At 37.0% G+C, this 16,928-nt stretch overlaps 1 protein-coding gene across 4 annotated transcripts in view; it reads right to left on the reverse strand.

Moving 5' to 3' along the window:
- Positions 1 to 16,928, reverse strand: part of COL14A1 (collagen type XIV alpha 1 chain) — a 123,754-nt gene that overhangs the window by 48,821 nt on the left and 58,005 nt on the right. For 3 of the 4 annotated variants that reach the window (XM_080378343.1, XM_080378342.1, XM_080378345.1), the window contains 10 exons: positions 15,266 to 15,398; positions 14,102 to 14,173; positions 13,196 to 13,347; positions 9,441 to 9,570; positions 8,295 to 8,417; positions 6,763 to 6,912; positions 5,999 to 6,115; positions 4,003 to 4,149; positions 1,725 to 1,799; positions 260 to 399 (listed from right to left, as the gene is read on the reverse strand). In XM_080378343.1, the coding sequence (XP_080234469.1) occupies positions 260 to 399; positions 1,725 to 1,799; positions 4,003 to 4,149; positions 5,999 to 6,115; positions 6,763 to 6,912; positions 8,295 to 8,417; positions 9,441 to 9,570; positions 13,196 to 13,347; positions 14,102 to 14,173; positions 15,266 to 15,398 (1,239 nt within the window). The remainder of the gene's footprint in view (positions 1 to 259; positions 400 to 1,724; positions 1,800 to 4,002; positions 4,150 to 5,998; positions 6,116 to 6,762; positions 6,913 to 8,294; positions 8,418 to 9,440; positions 9,571 to 13,195; positions 13,348 to 14,101; positions 14,174 to 15,265; positions 15,399 to 16,928) is intronic. The other variant, XM_080378344.1, reaches the window with a different exon arrangement.

Consider the following 16,928-nt stretch of genomic DNA (forward strand, 5'->3'; position numbering starts at 1 on the left):
GAAATCTCATTAGAATGATTTAGAGAAGACCGAAATGATACTTAGCTTTCATGCTAGCAAAATTCGTATCATTAGTTCCACCATACGGTGTGTATAGAAGAAGATATTGGGAAAAAAAATGCTGTCCTAAACCAGTTTATATCTTCAAATGAACTGTGAAATGATGTCAGTTATTTTTTTTCATACATTCCCCTTCTGGTGCTAGAGTAAAATACCCTGTCAAGTCTATGCATCCTCTGTGCCTCTACATGTGGATTACCTGTGTTCCATCAGGACCAATCTTATCCAAAGCTCCAACCGTGCTATAGAGAAAGCTAATTATTTTATTGAAATTGTCATCTCCAATACTCCATGACCCATCCACCAGGAATGCCAGGTCAGCTTTGGCTGCTTTACACACTGAGAAAGAAAAGCAAGCATTTTGGAATTAGAGCAATGCTTTAACTCTTCATGAAATCTCATATATCACTTAAGAAAATGCAACTGTCATGAAAAACCCTTGTTTAATGTTAGTTAATAATGCTTTAGCAAACAGACCTGCTGGCATTGACTACTGAAGTGCAGGTGTAGAACCATCTGAGCTCTGCAAGGGGTGAATGGCCTGCACTGACAGATCCTATCCCAAAACACACTTCAAGGCATAATCGTTCTTTAAAATCTGGCTAACCATTTATTAATTTTTTTCAGGTTGTTAAGTCACACGTGAACTTATACAATCCCAGACTCCTTGACTGTGGAGGTTCCCAGGGGGAAAATAGTCCATTCAAAAAGTTACGCTTAGTTCCGTGGTGCCTAATGCTCACCTTTCAACTGCACTATTTAAGAGCTGCACAGGTTTCCCTCATCTCATCTTATTCCAGCATGTTCTTACACAAAATGGCCTGCAGAGCTGTACACCTGCTCACACAAGTTGCCCACTCTTTCTTGGGAAATGGGAATCTTCAACACTCTACAGATTCCAAGTCTATTGCTTGGGGCCAGAAACAGTCTCAAAGCAAAGTTATGTTTTTCAACATACTTCATCTTGAAGAAAAATGTTCATCTAAATCCAGAGAATGGGACAGGAAGATATGTACCTGTATTTCTTCTTTTCTGTTGATTAGTTCTTGGATTTAAAAAAAAAAAAATAAATCTGCTGCTATGCAGTTCTACAACACAGACACAAGGTCTTTTTTTTTTTTTTCTATGTACTTATGGGTTACATTCTCAATTACTATACATTGGTTTGGTCCACCAACTTCAAGCTAATGAATTTGACCCTCAATCTCCAACAGCGATGCTCCCCTCACAGAAATATTAATAAGGCTGCACAAAACACTATGTGTTCAAATGATAAATAGAAGGAACTCTACATTGAAAGAGAGAAGAAACTGAACATGACAACACTTTTCTCATTACCTAAAGCAGACATATTTTTAAAAATCATGCTGCTTTAGAAGTTGAATTACCCCAGGATGTCTGCTTCAGTTACAAACCACGTATGCTTTAGGACTTCTGAAAAAAGAAAGTCTCACATGTATTAACCCTCTTTTCTGCAAATTTCAACAATACAATAAACATGACAGACTTTTGGCTCATTAAATTTAAGCCAGCTGCCTTAACAGTCTCGCTAAAGCAAATGCATTTCGAAATCTGATCCCCACAGGTCTAAAATAGTGTTAGAAGAAGAAAAACATTGCATCAACACCTTAAAATTATTATAAACCCACACAGGCAGCACTTACCTTCTTTCGCAGGAGGGATTGTAGGTGGTGGAGGTGGTGTTGAAGGTGTTGTTGGTGGCTGAGTTGGAAATGGTACTGGAAGAAAAAAAGAAGAAATCTTTTAAAATGTTTTAAAGTCTAACATATTTTATTTATATTAAACACGGCATTTTCTACTCATCTCCACATTCAAAATTCATTCTCTCTAATCAACTAGTTATACAATTGCAGAGAAATGCAGGTAAGGATGTGCATGTAATGTCCTCCTCTACTGGACAGTGCTATTACAGAGCCGTTAATGGCTGCATTTCAGTATGAATGGTACAGTGACACAACTGAACTGCTACTGGAACTTCCCCTTTTTGTCTTTCCCCAGTGGAGCAGGCCATGTGGCAGCCTTATTCTTGACCTGGTATCCATAATTCATTTTGTAAAAGGTCAGTGTCTTTCTCCTTTCTGAACACAACCAGTCCTTAGTCACAGAAAGTAGGTCTCTACCTACCCTGGAAGGAAGATATTAGTTCAAAATAGAAACAGTGCAAAAGCAAGCCAGTGCCTGCACTCAGAGCAGATTACAGCCAGTCCTGATCAAGATTTTCCTGAATTTGGTGGAAGACCTTGTTTCCAGCTAGAAATGCAGTTCCGACCACATCTCTACAGGGCTGTGACTTTGTTGCCTGCAGCAACTTCTGCTAAAGTTACTATGTAAAGTTTCTGAACAGTCTCATCCTTCTCCTGAAAATCAGCTTTGGATGGCTACCTCACAGAAACCTAGCTGAATACATGATCACTGACTGACAGCTCTGCTGAATGTAAGAGCTCTATTTATTGCCTTTCAACACAGTCTTGGCTGAATTCTCAGAGATAACATGCATATGTGTTGACTTCCACAAAAGTACCTGAGGAAAAGTTCTGCTTTTGTTCGAAGGCATTTTTTCCAATTTTTTTCAGTGCGATTAGCATAAGAATCCACAGGTGACAGAATATCATTCCTTCAAGTAAGACTGTACTTGTTATTTGCTCTAAGACATATAAGTTATGTCTATAGACAATGGATAGAGCTAGATACAACTTCAGAAAAGGCACCTATCTTTGGGAAAGATTAGTGCAAACAGGATTCATTACAATCCTCATGTCCGCATCCAAGTTGACTCCCACTGCAGCTGATGTGGGTTTTCCCATTGGCTTCAACAAGAGAAAAGGCCAAGACTCTGAAATACCTACAAGAAACTAACGCCCAGGACCTCCATGGCCACAGACAGACCAGGACAATATCCATTTAGAAAGACTCACAGCTGCTGTAAAGTGACTTGAAAGGCTGCTCTCTAAGCACCAGAGGGGTACAGGTCACCCTGAAGAGTGTTTTCTTTTGAGATGATATAACAATTTGTCTGCATCACAAACCATCTTTCTCAAATGGACATATAGGCCAAGGTGTGTTCTTCCTTATGTCTTCTAACTCCTTGAACTGCAGAGCACACAAAATGCATTCGTCCAAAAAGCAGGAAGCTTGGCTTGTTCCTCACTGGTCTGAGAATGAGCCCTGAACAACTGAGAAGTGGAGTCATGCACCTGTGCAAGTTTTTCCTATGTGTGGGAGAGGAAATTTATAAACTTGAAAATTATAAACATTACCTGCCCTGAGAGAAGGGTAACAACATCATGGTGTATATTAATATAGTATGAGAGGAAGGGTATCACTGAGATTGAAAATGAGCTTGAAGAAAGAAAGATAATGTTAAAATATTCACTCTGCTCATGCTGTATTTTGTTTTGCAGTATTTTGAACTCATTAAAGCAGGATCTTCCCTTAATAAACAGCTGTGAGGGGTTTTTTTTGCCTGTCTTGTGTTATCGAGAATAATATAAAGGTTGATTTGTTGGTTGGTTTTAAAATACGTAAGTAGATGGGGTATCAAGGTGACATTTAAGTGTGAATTACTCAGACACTGGTGACATTTTACTAAATAACAAAAGCTGCAGGATACAAAACTTTCTCTGCTTCATTTTTCCGGATCTGCCTTGCCCCTCCCCCCTCAAGTCAGAGATTTTCAAAGTATCCCCTGGTGGGACTTTTTATGAAGAAAGCTAAACCATCCTCCCTGTTTTATTTTCATTAAGAAGTCCAAGACCGTTGGTGAATGTGACTCCACAAGTAACACACAGCAGTGCTTTAAGAATCCTGCACCTCTGCTACTCAGCTAAAGGAAATTGCATAGGAATCTGTGGGCAAAGGGCAAAACATGAGAAGCAATCAAGCATTATCGATGCTGGCTGAAGTCTGATCTATTTTACTCACATGTTGTCTCCATGATGCTTACAGCAGGGCCCTCTATCTCCTGAAGCTGTGTGTGAACACTAATTTTGTATTCAGTTCCAGGCATCAGCTCAAAGAAACAATGTCTAGGCGTCCCTCCACCGAGATTTACTTCTCGCTTTTTCCCATCTGGAATTAGAAACGAAACCATTAAAACCTTTATTCTGTTTTATTGAATAATGTAATTTAAGTCTGAAATAAGAAGGGGACATGACAGCAGATGAAGGGCAAGTGGTTGACATGAATTAATAAACTACATGTTGCCTTATTTCTGGAAATTCACCTCTGTGCAGAGGTGTCTGTAACATTTCATCCTTCATATTAAGTAGGAGCTAAGGAATGTGCCAGACATCTGCAGGAAAAAAGATGAATTTCACCCCATGCACTGAAGTTAGTAAAAATCACTAACACTGTCATCAATGGGCTTTGGATCTGGTCCTAAATTATCAGTGTCTAACGAGGAATTGTTGCATTATGTAATTCTATGGCATCCTTTGTCTATGCCTCTGGTTCTCAGAGTCTGTAATGTGCTTAGTAATTGCAAGAGAGACTGAACTTGTATTCCAGCTTTCACTAGTAACCACCTAACAAGTCGGTTAAGAGACAGTATTTACAGGGATCCAAAATTAATTCTGCCAAATTCTGAATTGGAAAATGTATTGACAATGGAAAAAGCCTGGGTACTAGAAATAGCATAAAATTTCAATAATAAGAAAACCCTCAGCACAATTCTTTATCTGTAGCAGAAAGAAGTGAAATACAAGCAACTGATCTCATCTTTTATAGAGTATATACTAAAAATGCCGAACAGTCATTCCCTGCCAAGGAAAAAACACCTGATGTTTATCCAGAGGTGTTACATTAGCAAAAAATTAATTGATCACTGCCTGAATGAGACACACACCCAATCTGACAAACAAAACTCTTCATAATAGATAATAAAAAGCAATTGTTCACACTTTAGCTTGTTTTGCTCACATTTAGACTCTTGGTTCAGTTAAAACAATTCTGGCATTTCTGTATGATGAAAGCAGGATGTTGGCTAGCTCTCAGATGAGAAGGAAATCTGTGCTGTCTTGTGCCAGCCAAGATCTCTGCTTTCTGAACAGCTTGTCTGTATTCCAGGCCTTCAAATAAACTTTATTACCATCCATTTGCCATTCCACAGAAAGGTCACTATTTTTTTGCAACCAAATTAGTATCATTTTTCTTGATACCTTTGATGGATGCCATTGAATGTTATTAACTGCACTTCTCTCAAAGTATCCAAGTTTTTAATTTGTCACCATTCAAAAGATCACCGATGTCTACTGGGGATAAGAGAATTAGTCTGCACAAATAGTGACTTCTCCATAACCTCTTCTGGCTACATCTGAGAAGCAGTGATATAGAAGAGACTCTAATTCACATTTACACAGCCAGTGCTAAAAGCATCAAGACACCACGTGTTGCCACATAAAAATATCTCACATTTATCCAGATGAGTAATATTACTACAAGTTGTAATTATCAATCAACGGAATGAGAACAGACAAAACTGGACACTCTTCTGACCCAGTGAGCATGGTCTGAATTCAATTAGAGCTTTCTCTACCCTTCTACCCTCCTCTCATGTCCATCCTAATCCTACAAAGCTATCACTGATAGTTCATGTACAATCTTAAGATGTATTCAGGTCATCCTTTATCCATCTTCTGTCCCTCACAGCAGTGAAAACTCAGGTAAACCCTACCTTCTACTGACAGATCAAACTCCCTCCCACAAAGAGGACAAGTTACCAATATATGTTTGATATAAAAGGACAGGAATGCTACTTCTACTGCTGGAACTTTCAGTGTGTACACAACTCTCTTCTGTCCATCATTTCCAGTATTTCAGAAGCCAGTCTACAGGTTCAACTGCATACAATTTCTTAACTTATGCAATTCAATTGTCTGGGTTAGGCTGTAGCTGCATATTGAATGATTTAATAACTCACCCACAAGCGATTCTATAACTACCCTGTATGCAGTAGCATGTCTGTGAAGCTGCCACTGAGCACAGAGACTAGTCATGCGGACTTGATAGGAATCCAAATTTGTCACACCCAGGTACACTGAAAATTAAATACCAAAAAATTAGATTTATGCCTCTAATAAGACATACAAGAAAAAATTACAAAAGAATTATAGTGAAACACTTGTGCCAATTCATTTTTAACAAATAATTTCAATAGCTGCTTTAAAAAATGATGTCAAGAAAATCCAAAACAAGAAGAAAAAGAAGTGAATCTTTAGATCAAAAGTTTGGAGCGTAAGTCCATTGATAAGACTAATGAACACTGCTAAAAATTCAGTTATTACAGATAAGCACAAAAATATCATCAACAGCAACATTTCTGTCAAAATTTAATTTAAAATTGAGCTTTAGATTTAAAGAATAAATTATATATATGGCTCTAGGAAAAAAAGAAAAAAAATGACTAAATAGATTTTCCATTAAAGAGATTTATATCTACTACTAGGCATATATGTTTGGCTGATAAATAGTAACAACTGCTTTATGATCCCTGTCTTGCTAACATCCAGCAGATTATTTTAAAGCTTGATATAGTCTGATAAAAAGAGACTTTCATTTCAGAAAACAATTTGCACACAACTGAGAAAGTCTTCCTCATGAAAATTTATTCAGGGAGCAGCACAAAGACACAGTTATAGTGAAAAACAGCCTGTAGAGATCTGAACAGCATGAAATCATTCTTACAGGTTTTGGCTACGCCTGTTAGGGCATCACTGAAGCCTGTTGAGTATGAAGCAAATACTTTCACACTGTACTCTGTTCCACTGAAGAGATTGAGAATGAGAATGGTATTAATATCATCCCCTACAAAGGTCTCCAACGCAGGGCCGGGAACTGCAAAAAGTTAAATAAATTAATTAGCATGTAGTTAAAACAAATCTCAAGACACATCCAAAATTACATGTGCTCCTAAAGGTGGGTTTTTTTACCATATACAAAACCAAAGACACTCTGCTCAGTCCTTGCATGGATAGAAGCCGCAACACACTTGGGAAATTCAGCAGTGGGATTCATTAGGGCAGCACTGACATCTGTTAAGACCCTTTTGTTCTGCTTCAGTGACTTACTACTGCCCTAAATAGGCAGCCAAAGATCTCCTCAGTTTGACAGTGTGCCAGGACCAACAGGGGGGACAGAAGATGCCAGCCAGCAATACAGTCCCTAAGGGGTGCTTATACAACAGCATCATTTAACACTGTGCAAAGATGATAATGAAAATAGAAAAGAATAAAACTTTCCCAAATCAGAACTGCAAACAGGTCCTTTGTCATGTTTTTTAGCCATTCTGGATACACTTCAGAAACCAGGCAACAGCATCATCTTTGGACAGTACTTTAGTCCCTTAATGGTCACACATTTGTGTTTCATTCTCAATAGAGGACCATGTTTTTCTAAAGAAATTCAAAGGAACTTGGGTGCCTTGTCTAGCTGCAATGTGCAGGTAGGCAAAGGATTCAGCACACACAAAATGGGCAACAAATAAAATGTCAAGTATTCGAGAGGTGTAGAGTGTGTAGAGTGGAAATAAAAGTCAAGGAAACTAAAACTTTGTATTGTGGGGGAAGGAAGATGAGGAATAGGAGAACACAGAAGAGAGGAACAGGAAAAGAGCAAAGGTAGTCTCTGAAATAAATAGAAAGAGTCATGGTAAAAAATACATAAAAAAACAGACTGAAAGAGTTGGGTTTGATCAGCCTTAAAATGGGAAGTCTAAGGTGGAATCTTACTGCTGCCTACACCTGCCTAATGGGAGGTGGTAGTGAAGACAGAGACAGGACGTCTTCGGAGGCAAACAGGAAGATGGAAAGAGAAAATAAGCAAAATTTGCAACATTGGAAATTTTTATTAGATACCAGGAAAGACAATTTTACAGCAAGGGTAGCCAAAAGCTGGAAGCAATGCTTAGAGAGGTTTTGAAATCTCCACTCTTGGAGATATTAAAAACTTGACTAGACAAAGGCCAGTGAAACCTGTTCCCAGCTGGCCCTGTTTTGATCAGGGACTTAGACCAGATGATCTCCAGAGATCCCTTCCAACCTGCATCATTTTGTGACTATGAAACTTTCATAATTCAAAACCTGAGACACCTAAGTTAATAGAGCTTTCAAGGCTGTTAACTGCAACTGTTAGATTTAAGTACAATATTCAGAAAAAGATTATGTCAAGACATTGAACCTCAAAAACAAATGACAAAAAAAATCAGTTTAAAAACTCACTGTTGATAGGTTTGTAGACAATTCTGTAACCCATTGTTGGTGATGGTGGAGCATCCCAACTGATACGTAATCTGTTGTACCATTCATCTGAGACACGTAAATTTCTAGGAGCAGACAGGGGTACTAAAAGGAAACCAAACAGCTTTTACAAGTGAACCTCATACAAGCACATACATGAAACTCAAGACATGCACACAAAAATAGTGCAATACCCAATACTCTCAGATTTACAGGTAAAATTGCTAGCATGAAAGCCTTTAATCAAATACCTCCTTGGCATTATGTCAGTGCATTAATGGTGATATATTTAAGAAAGTTAAACCAAGTTACACCAAGGATCAATTACAAACTTTGATCAACAAAAAATGAAATTTCAAATTAAATCCCAAATTTGTCCCTAGCTTTATTTTTCAAACGTAAGACAATTCAGAGATAATTACCTTTTATTTATATAGTTTCTTTCAATCCAAGTGCACTAAAGTTTTAAAAGTATAAATCATGTTCTTGTGAACACAACACTTTCAAATGGAATCAAAGGAATGATATACAAGTGATTTAAGTGTCTGCACAAATAGCATTTCAATTTAGGCAGTTCAATAGAATTATACTATCATGACCAGCACTGTACAATAAGATGATTTTTTACCAATATGCAGTAGAGAGGGAACTTCAGTTACAGTTGAGTAATCTTTTGGTACTTGGTCAGAACTCTAGAGATAATGCAATCGCTTTTATAAAGTTCAGCAGCATTTCTAATGACCTTTAGGAAGTAATGATCTCACACAAAAGATAATCTCACAGTACAATGGTTGGTTTGATACTATGCCAGCAGGCATTGTTTACTTTATTTTCTGCATTAGTTGGCTTGTCCTTGGTGGGCTGTCTATCAAGGACTTACCAGCTTTATTACTCAACAAGTTTCTGCAAACTCACAGTATTTGAATATAAAATACAACCTGTCAATTAGAAGTAACCCATTGTTCATAAATCAAAGAGCTGAGTTTAATATAAAGCTTGAGTCATATAAGTCATGTAAAATAAGCCCACATTTATACCGAAATATATTACTACAGCCAAGGAAAAAAGGCTCAAAAAGTAAGCCTTTCTTCATGGATGTTCTGGCCAAAGCAGAAAGTTTGTACTTACGAGTTCTGCCAGGAGCTGAGACACTGACTCCTTCCCCGTCCGAATAGATGGGAGTGATGGTAACTTTGTATTCTGTATCAGACAGCAGAGGCTGAAGCAGAAGAGTGTTTTGCCTCCCAGGCACCATTACCTGGACAGTCAGAAAAACAGAAACAATCAAGCTTAATGACTAGAGTCGAAACCTTTTTGTACCTTATGTGATCTCTGACACCATGTTCCACTAGTACTGCTGTATAGCTTGCATTTTAAAATATTTCTGATGCTCTACAGTAAAATAAAATAAACTATCCACCCTTTTAACAAATCTACTAGTTATACCTGAGTAAAATCAAATGAAGAATGCGCCTATCGGATAACACAGTTTTATATCAAACTTATGAGCCACTACACCTCCATAAACCACTGGTACTATATGGGTGGTTAGTATTTAAACAATTTTACTGTAGAGACAAAAATCCTCTTATTGTATTTATCCTTGACATGAATATGATTGTCCAAAGATATGCCCATTAAGAAAGGTTGGTTGTTCTTTGGGGACAGAAAATCCTCCTTCCCTGGGAGGAAGCAAAATGAATTCAGGAGATCAGGAAGCATGAACTGAGGAAGCAGAATAAAGCATGTTTGTCCCATCTGCATCTAGTCTGGGGACAAGGAAATTAATGTGGCTATACAGGAGAGGAAGAAGTACATCCCAGAAATAGCAGAGGATCCCAAACTGCCACGAAACATGGAAGATCTGCAGATGAAGTCCAACTAGGCAAATCATTAGAAGTAGAGAAGCTGTAGAAATCCCTCCAGGCAGTTTTCAGTGTGCTAGAGCAAATGTCTCAACCCACTGAATTAAGCACTGCTTCTTTTAATACAGTACAAGGTTTCCCCATAAGCAGCTATTTCTGAAACTCTTCAATAGATTACTATATTTTAGCCAGAGCTTCAAAAGCTAGTATCACAATAGTGGTGGAAGAGATGCCCAAGTAAAGCCTTGCAATCTTTTAACTTGTCAGTAAAATTCTAATCTCAGAAAGCCTTCAATGCCTGAATGGGAGCTACCTAACTCATGGAGTGGACATGGTAAAACAAGATAAACCAGTCCTGTATTTCCTGCACCAAACCTATGCTCTGAAGTGGCATTGTTAGAAGCAACAGTCCCAAAGTCCAACCTCATATTTGGGACCCTCCCTGGTCCCTGTCCGCTGGGTGAATCTATCATCTCAGCCATCAACTGAACATATTTGGCAAGAAGCTGAGAGACTATAAGCCCTTTAAACTCAAGAGGGGAAAGCAGAAGCTGAGTCTAAAAGTGTTTCATTGTTTCAAAGAAGACTGATGAATGTGATGATGGCAGCGTAAAATTTTCTGAAGCATATACTCAGACAAGAAAGTTCATGTCAGTTTTAAGACTCCAGGATACATTCAAACTACTACCAATTTTGGCAAGTGATGCACAGAAGGAAATTAATGTAGTACACCCAGGTGTTGAGACTTGTCAAAGAAGTACTTCCTTCATTGATCAAAACTGGTTTAAAACATCTATATACATGTGCATGAAAGATTCCTGTGCTAAACTCTTCCATACGTATACTCAAAACACACAAACCAAGTTTCTGAAAAAAGAACGGCCAATTTTTTTGTTGTTTTTTAGGAGAGGGGATGCAAGCATTGAGAACTCGCTCTCTTCCACATGTGCACATCAGAGATCTTCTACAGAAAAGTACAGTTTCCAGCAGTGAGAAACATTCTTGGCTTTAAGAAAGAAAAAAATGTGATCCTTCCAGTATGTATAGCACACCCAAGAACAAACATGCAATTTAGAGCTTGACCCTTCTGTAGGAAAAGTATTCTATTACATTTTCTAGTCCCTGATTTTCAGCCAATTGCATCAAGAATTAAAAAGCGTATTAATATTTTTATGGAAAGGGAGGAGTAACTGAAATTTATTTTACTGAAATCAGAGCCAAAAAACTTAAGCATCCACCACAGAATTGTCATGCTGTAATATATTTAAGCCCAAATTCCACAAAACTTCCAGGTTCTGCTTAAGAAATGTACTTAAATTTATAAACACTCCACTAAAAATTGAACATCTGTGTTGTTTTATTGATATCTGTGTTGCACCTCTCAGGTGCTTGAAGCTAGATGATAAAATACATTCCTTCCATTTAAAATGAGCTAAATTTTAAGTATAATATCACGTCATTCCTTATTCAGTAAAGTATTTATGCACACGATTAATTTCAAAGATGAAACACATGCTTAATCTGTTTGCTGACGTGTGACCAAAGATAACAAGACTTGAGAGTGTACTTAAATAATTTGTAGAATTAGAGCCAAGATACCTACCTAATCTTACGATTCTATAATTTTCTTTAATGAGCTTTTGAGTCAACTCTAATATCCTTCTGACAGCCAGAATCTGAATACCTTTCCTACAGCTTTAATTTCCTTTTAAAATAATGGTCATTGAATACTAAAACAGAACTACATTTGTATCATCCAACTGAATTTGATTAAGCTTCCCAAAGCTGAAACCGTAAATGTGGGATCTGAATTTCAGAAACTTTGGGTTATTGTCAGAAGAACAGTATCATTTGTACCCTTATGCTATGTTAGCCTGCCACTGTATTGTAAACTATACTATCGTATAGTCAAGGTAAATTCATAAATCATGTTTTCCAGTCTGAAAGCACTACATTGAAAGTTCATTTTCAGATTATAGTTGAAAGATATGGCTAAGAAGTAATTTGCTACCAAGATCTCATAAAAGATGAATGAAACCAAAATGAAAAAAGACTAATTCATATTTTTCTTGAAGAAAGATACTCAACTAACTCCTTTTAGTGTTCTTCACTGACACAGGGCTAAAAATGTTAGCTGTTAGCCATCAAAAAGAATATCCCATATTTCCAATACTACTGTTCTATGAGCAGAAAGGAGTCACATAACAGACACAGAAGGAGAATGATACGGGGAATACTTTTGCATTCTGGGCTATTTAGTAAGAAAATAACCTCAAACTATGCAATTTGATTGCATAAATGTATCTACATAGAGCTATCTCAAAATTTTATAACAGTTTTTGTGGAAGCCAAGCACTGCAATATTAAGTTTTCCCCAGTTAAAAAAAAAAAAAAAAAAAAAAGTACTTTTTCTCCCAGAATTCTGAAGTTATCTCAAAAATTGTGAAATCTTACAATAATTCAGCTAGGTTTTCTTTTTTTTATTATTTGCTATATGCACAAAGGAGTACATGTAGCATTCTTCATTCTTTCAAATATTTTCCAAAATCTTGATCACCAGAAACTTTTTTTGTGCAAGACAATTTTAATTTTGATCATTACGAGGTATTAGAAAAATAACAAATATTCTTAGGCACTCTGGAATATTAAGAGTTGTTAAAACACAATCTTAGGACAGAAAAAGGTCTATGAGTAAAATATCCCCAAAATTAAAAAAAAAAAAAAAACACCAAAATTTTAAAAACTAAAAAATACAGGAAAAAGGACAGGCAGCTAGGTTTTTAACTATGACTTCTTTAAACATTTGTGTGACTGGGCCTTGATCTTACATTTGACTGCTGTTGCCTGCAGTGCAGCAGGTACTATATGAATAAAACTTTGAAGTTCAGTCTCACAGTAATACCAAACATGGATCTTTTACTGATTGCAACAAGACTGTCATATAAGGAAAATCATGCCTTAGCAATTATTAAACAAACTTTCAGAGCTTATGAAGCCATTCACAAAACCCATACAGACCATTCTTACCGCTTCCTCAGCACGGTCGCCTTTTGCAGTGAGATAGGTCACTCGGAACTGCTGAACATTGTAATCTGAAATGTCCCATATCACCCTCAGACTTGAGGTTGTTTCATCATCTATAACAAGGTTTCTGATTCCTGTTCGAAAAACTAAAACAAAAAATATTTAATTAATAAGTAGTTGCAAGCCCTACTGAAGTCGTGGTGGGTCTGCAGATCCACAGGGGGGCAAATTCATATAGTTCAGTCATACTTGAGCTTAAGAACATAAAAAATTAGTAAACAAAAATGTTAATAAAATAATAGTTATCCTATACTTCCATTAACATATATTACCCCATCTCCTTTGTTTATATTACTGGGTTTATGGAGCTTTAGAATAATCAAAACTCCACTGCAGCCAGAATGTTACAGAAGAGAAATAATCCAGAACCTTTGTTCCTTAAAAGTCCGTTTTCTAATTCCAGGGAAAACAAACAGAACACTCAAAACCAAGCAAAATTCTGAAGAGTTTCCAAGATCATCTACATAAAGGGAAAGAGAAAACAGCTGAATTTTCCAAATTAGTCTCCGAATTCCTGTGTATGGTATTATTCAGAGTCCCTCCACCGTGTTACAGGTTGGCTCCTCACCCACACATGTCACGTGCAGGAGGGCTGACCACATGCAAAAGGGTGGTGCAGGAGCACAACAGTGTGCACCTTTCACAGGTGACATCCCTTGCATGGAGTCGACACCTCCACAAGATTTACCATGGCAGTGTGCTGACCACACTGACCATCAGAAACTGGGGATATCAGCTGCTTGGTAATACCACAGCTCTCTGCCCCTAGATCTGTGTGTGCTTGTGGGGAGCCTTAGGTTTTTGCATTCAGCATTTAAACTGTTGACATTTGCTGCTTACCTGCTGTGGTGGGCTTAGAAGTTGTGGTACTGGTAGTAGTCACCGTGGTAGATATTGTGGTATCCCTTGCAACTGAAAAACAATACTCGGCTCACTAACAATTCAACAAAACATGAAAGACACAGTATTTATCTTGTATTTCTATGACAATGAAACTATGTGCTCACACCTACGAGTATCCCACACACTTCAGGCATTTCAGAAACTACAAGGGAACTATTCATTTAGTTTACTTTGGGCACATATATTTGCAGGATTAGCATTTAGATCTACAGATAATACATAATTATAAAGTCTACAATTAAATAAGAATGCATATAGTTTCCCACATTTCTGGCTGAACCACGCATGATGACTTCCATATTGACCATTTGTCAAGGTTGTCAGATTAATTAAATTGAAAACTTTTTAAGGGTTCTTCACTTCTATCCAAGTAAACAACAGAAAGTACACTCAGTAGCACCAGGCAATATCAGCATCATTTGGATTGGTTTGTCTAAACAGAAGGTAAAAGATTATACCTGCAATTAAATTACTAAGAATCAAATAAATTTTTGAATTTGCACATGAAAAATACAGTTGTTTACTTAACCAAGTCACTATCCATGAAAGAGAATGGATAGAGCGAGCAATCTACCTGAAAGGCTGGCCCCTCTTTCAATTATAAACTATAAAATACACTGTACATGATTTTCAAGTTTTATCTTCATTACTTCCATGTTAATGTCTCAGGATGCCCTTGTAAGCTTTTTCAAGAAAACAGTATACTGTAAATGCCAAACATCTTAAATGAAAACTCTTGAAAATCATTTACTTTAAAATGTTTAACCCTCCCCCGAATCTAATACATCTTCTCATAAAAAAAACCTGTTCAAAGATGAAATATTGAAATGTAGGATGGAAGAATATCTGTACAGATGCAAAGGTTATTAATAGCACAGCTCAGATAGGGAGCCAAACCATCATTTTGATTCAGTGCCATCTACCACATAATATTAAATAAGAAAAGTAAAAAATACAGTCAGCAAAGCCATAGTGCTAAACCACTACATCCTTCAATATTATAGCTACCCAAAGATGTACTATATTTTTAATATAAGATATATGCATTAAATATAGATCACTTAAACATCTCTAAAAATTACAATCCAGAGTTTGTCTTACATGTAGCTCCAAGAACAGCAACAACTTCACTTTCACTTTCATCATCAAAAACTGCCAGCAAAGAAACTTCATATTCTGTGTTGGGCAACAAGCCCTCAATGACATGACTGTCTGCGTCTCCATTTACAACAATCTAAGTAACACAGCAAGATTAAAGAAAATCAGTTCCGCATTTGATTAACTTACATGAATTGAGAGACATGAGAGAAGGAAAATGGATCCTTCTTTAAAATACATGTAATGTACATTCAGATTTGTCCAAAGAATTATTAACTATGTTGAAATTAAAAGTATCACAGAGTACATCTGGAAAAAACACTGTTAAGAATACTTAAAATGTATTTATTGTTTTGTGGCTAGCTTGATTATTCTAATGTGTAGTCTTACACTTTCACCCACAAGTAATTAATTGCTAAAGCTGACCATATGCATTTCATTTGAAAATCACTAAAATTCAAAACATTTATCAATGAAAGCAACACAGCAGGGTAAATTAACCTTCATTCATATTCCTACCATTCAGGCACTATTATGACAAAAGTTTTCAGCATGTCCACAGACTTACAAAATGTTTCTATACCAGAATGACAATCTGAGTTATGGTTCTACACATCTGAATGCAACTTGAAAGAACATTTGCTGCAGGCTTGGGGATTAATAGGATGTGCTGATGAGAAGTTTGCCATATGGTGTGAAGTTTTAAATAGTAATTCTCCTTATTTCTACCTGTGATAGCAGCAGAAGATTCACATGTGCAATGTTAACTGTAAGCAGAAGGTTTCACTTCAGATTTTTGTGTCTTTATTTTATTGGAAGGAATCAACAGATAGGCAGGAGTTGGAGCTAAAGGAACTGTAAAGCAGAACGCAAGGAGCCTAAGCAGCAAGTCTGGTGAAATGGGCTGACTGGTTCTGGGAATAATTTTTAGGTTCCGCAGACAGATCCTACAATAAAACAACCTTTCTCTAGGTTAACACTGGCAAGTTTTTAAAGGTGGCCACTGTATACACAGAATCAAAGACTTATAATGGAAATCAAACAATAGATATGTACTGCATAAAACCTACTACTGCAGTTAGCAGAAACAGTGAATCACACTTTATTCTTTTAATTACCGCAGGAGATTTCCTGAGTTGGTCCTGGGGAAGAGGGACCTAAAACAATCACAGACCTTCTGAACTCAGATAAAGAAAACAAAAGCAGAAAGAAATGAGTTGGGACCATGTCTTCTACAACTATCAAGTAATGAATAAGGCATCGCACACTACACACGTTCTGGCACAGGTTTTCTTGGGAAAATTTCAGAAACAAGCTTGAGCGAGTCTAGCTGTATACTAAGTAGGTATAAGTAATACCTTCCTTTCTAATTCCCCAGAGCCTCTAGTCGTGCATCAAATCATTATAAAATATCTATACACAGTTACTATCTCACACACAACTTTGGCATACTTTCTTAAGCATTGCTTCCATCACCCTCTGTTCCCCGCTAATTTAGCCCACAGAGAAGACCACAAAAAAACCTCACAAAGTACTGAATTTCCAAGCAGAGAGGACAAATAACAGAAGCAAGAATAGTAACAAGCGTATGAGTATAGCAGGATGCATTCTCTACTGTAACCTAAAAAATAAAAGATCACTCTTAAATTTATTCTGGCTTTTTAGT

The sequence above is a fragment of the Falco punctatus genome (assembly GCF_963210335.1).
Source record: "Falco punctatus genome assembly, chromosome: 3".
Taxonomy (NCBI): domain Eukaryota; kingdom Metazoa; phylum Chordata; class Aves; order Falconiformes; family Falconidae; genus Falco; species Falco punctatus.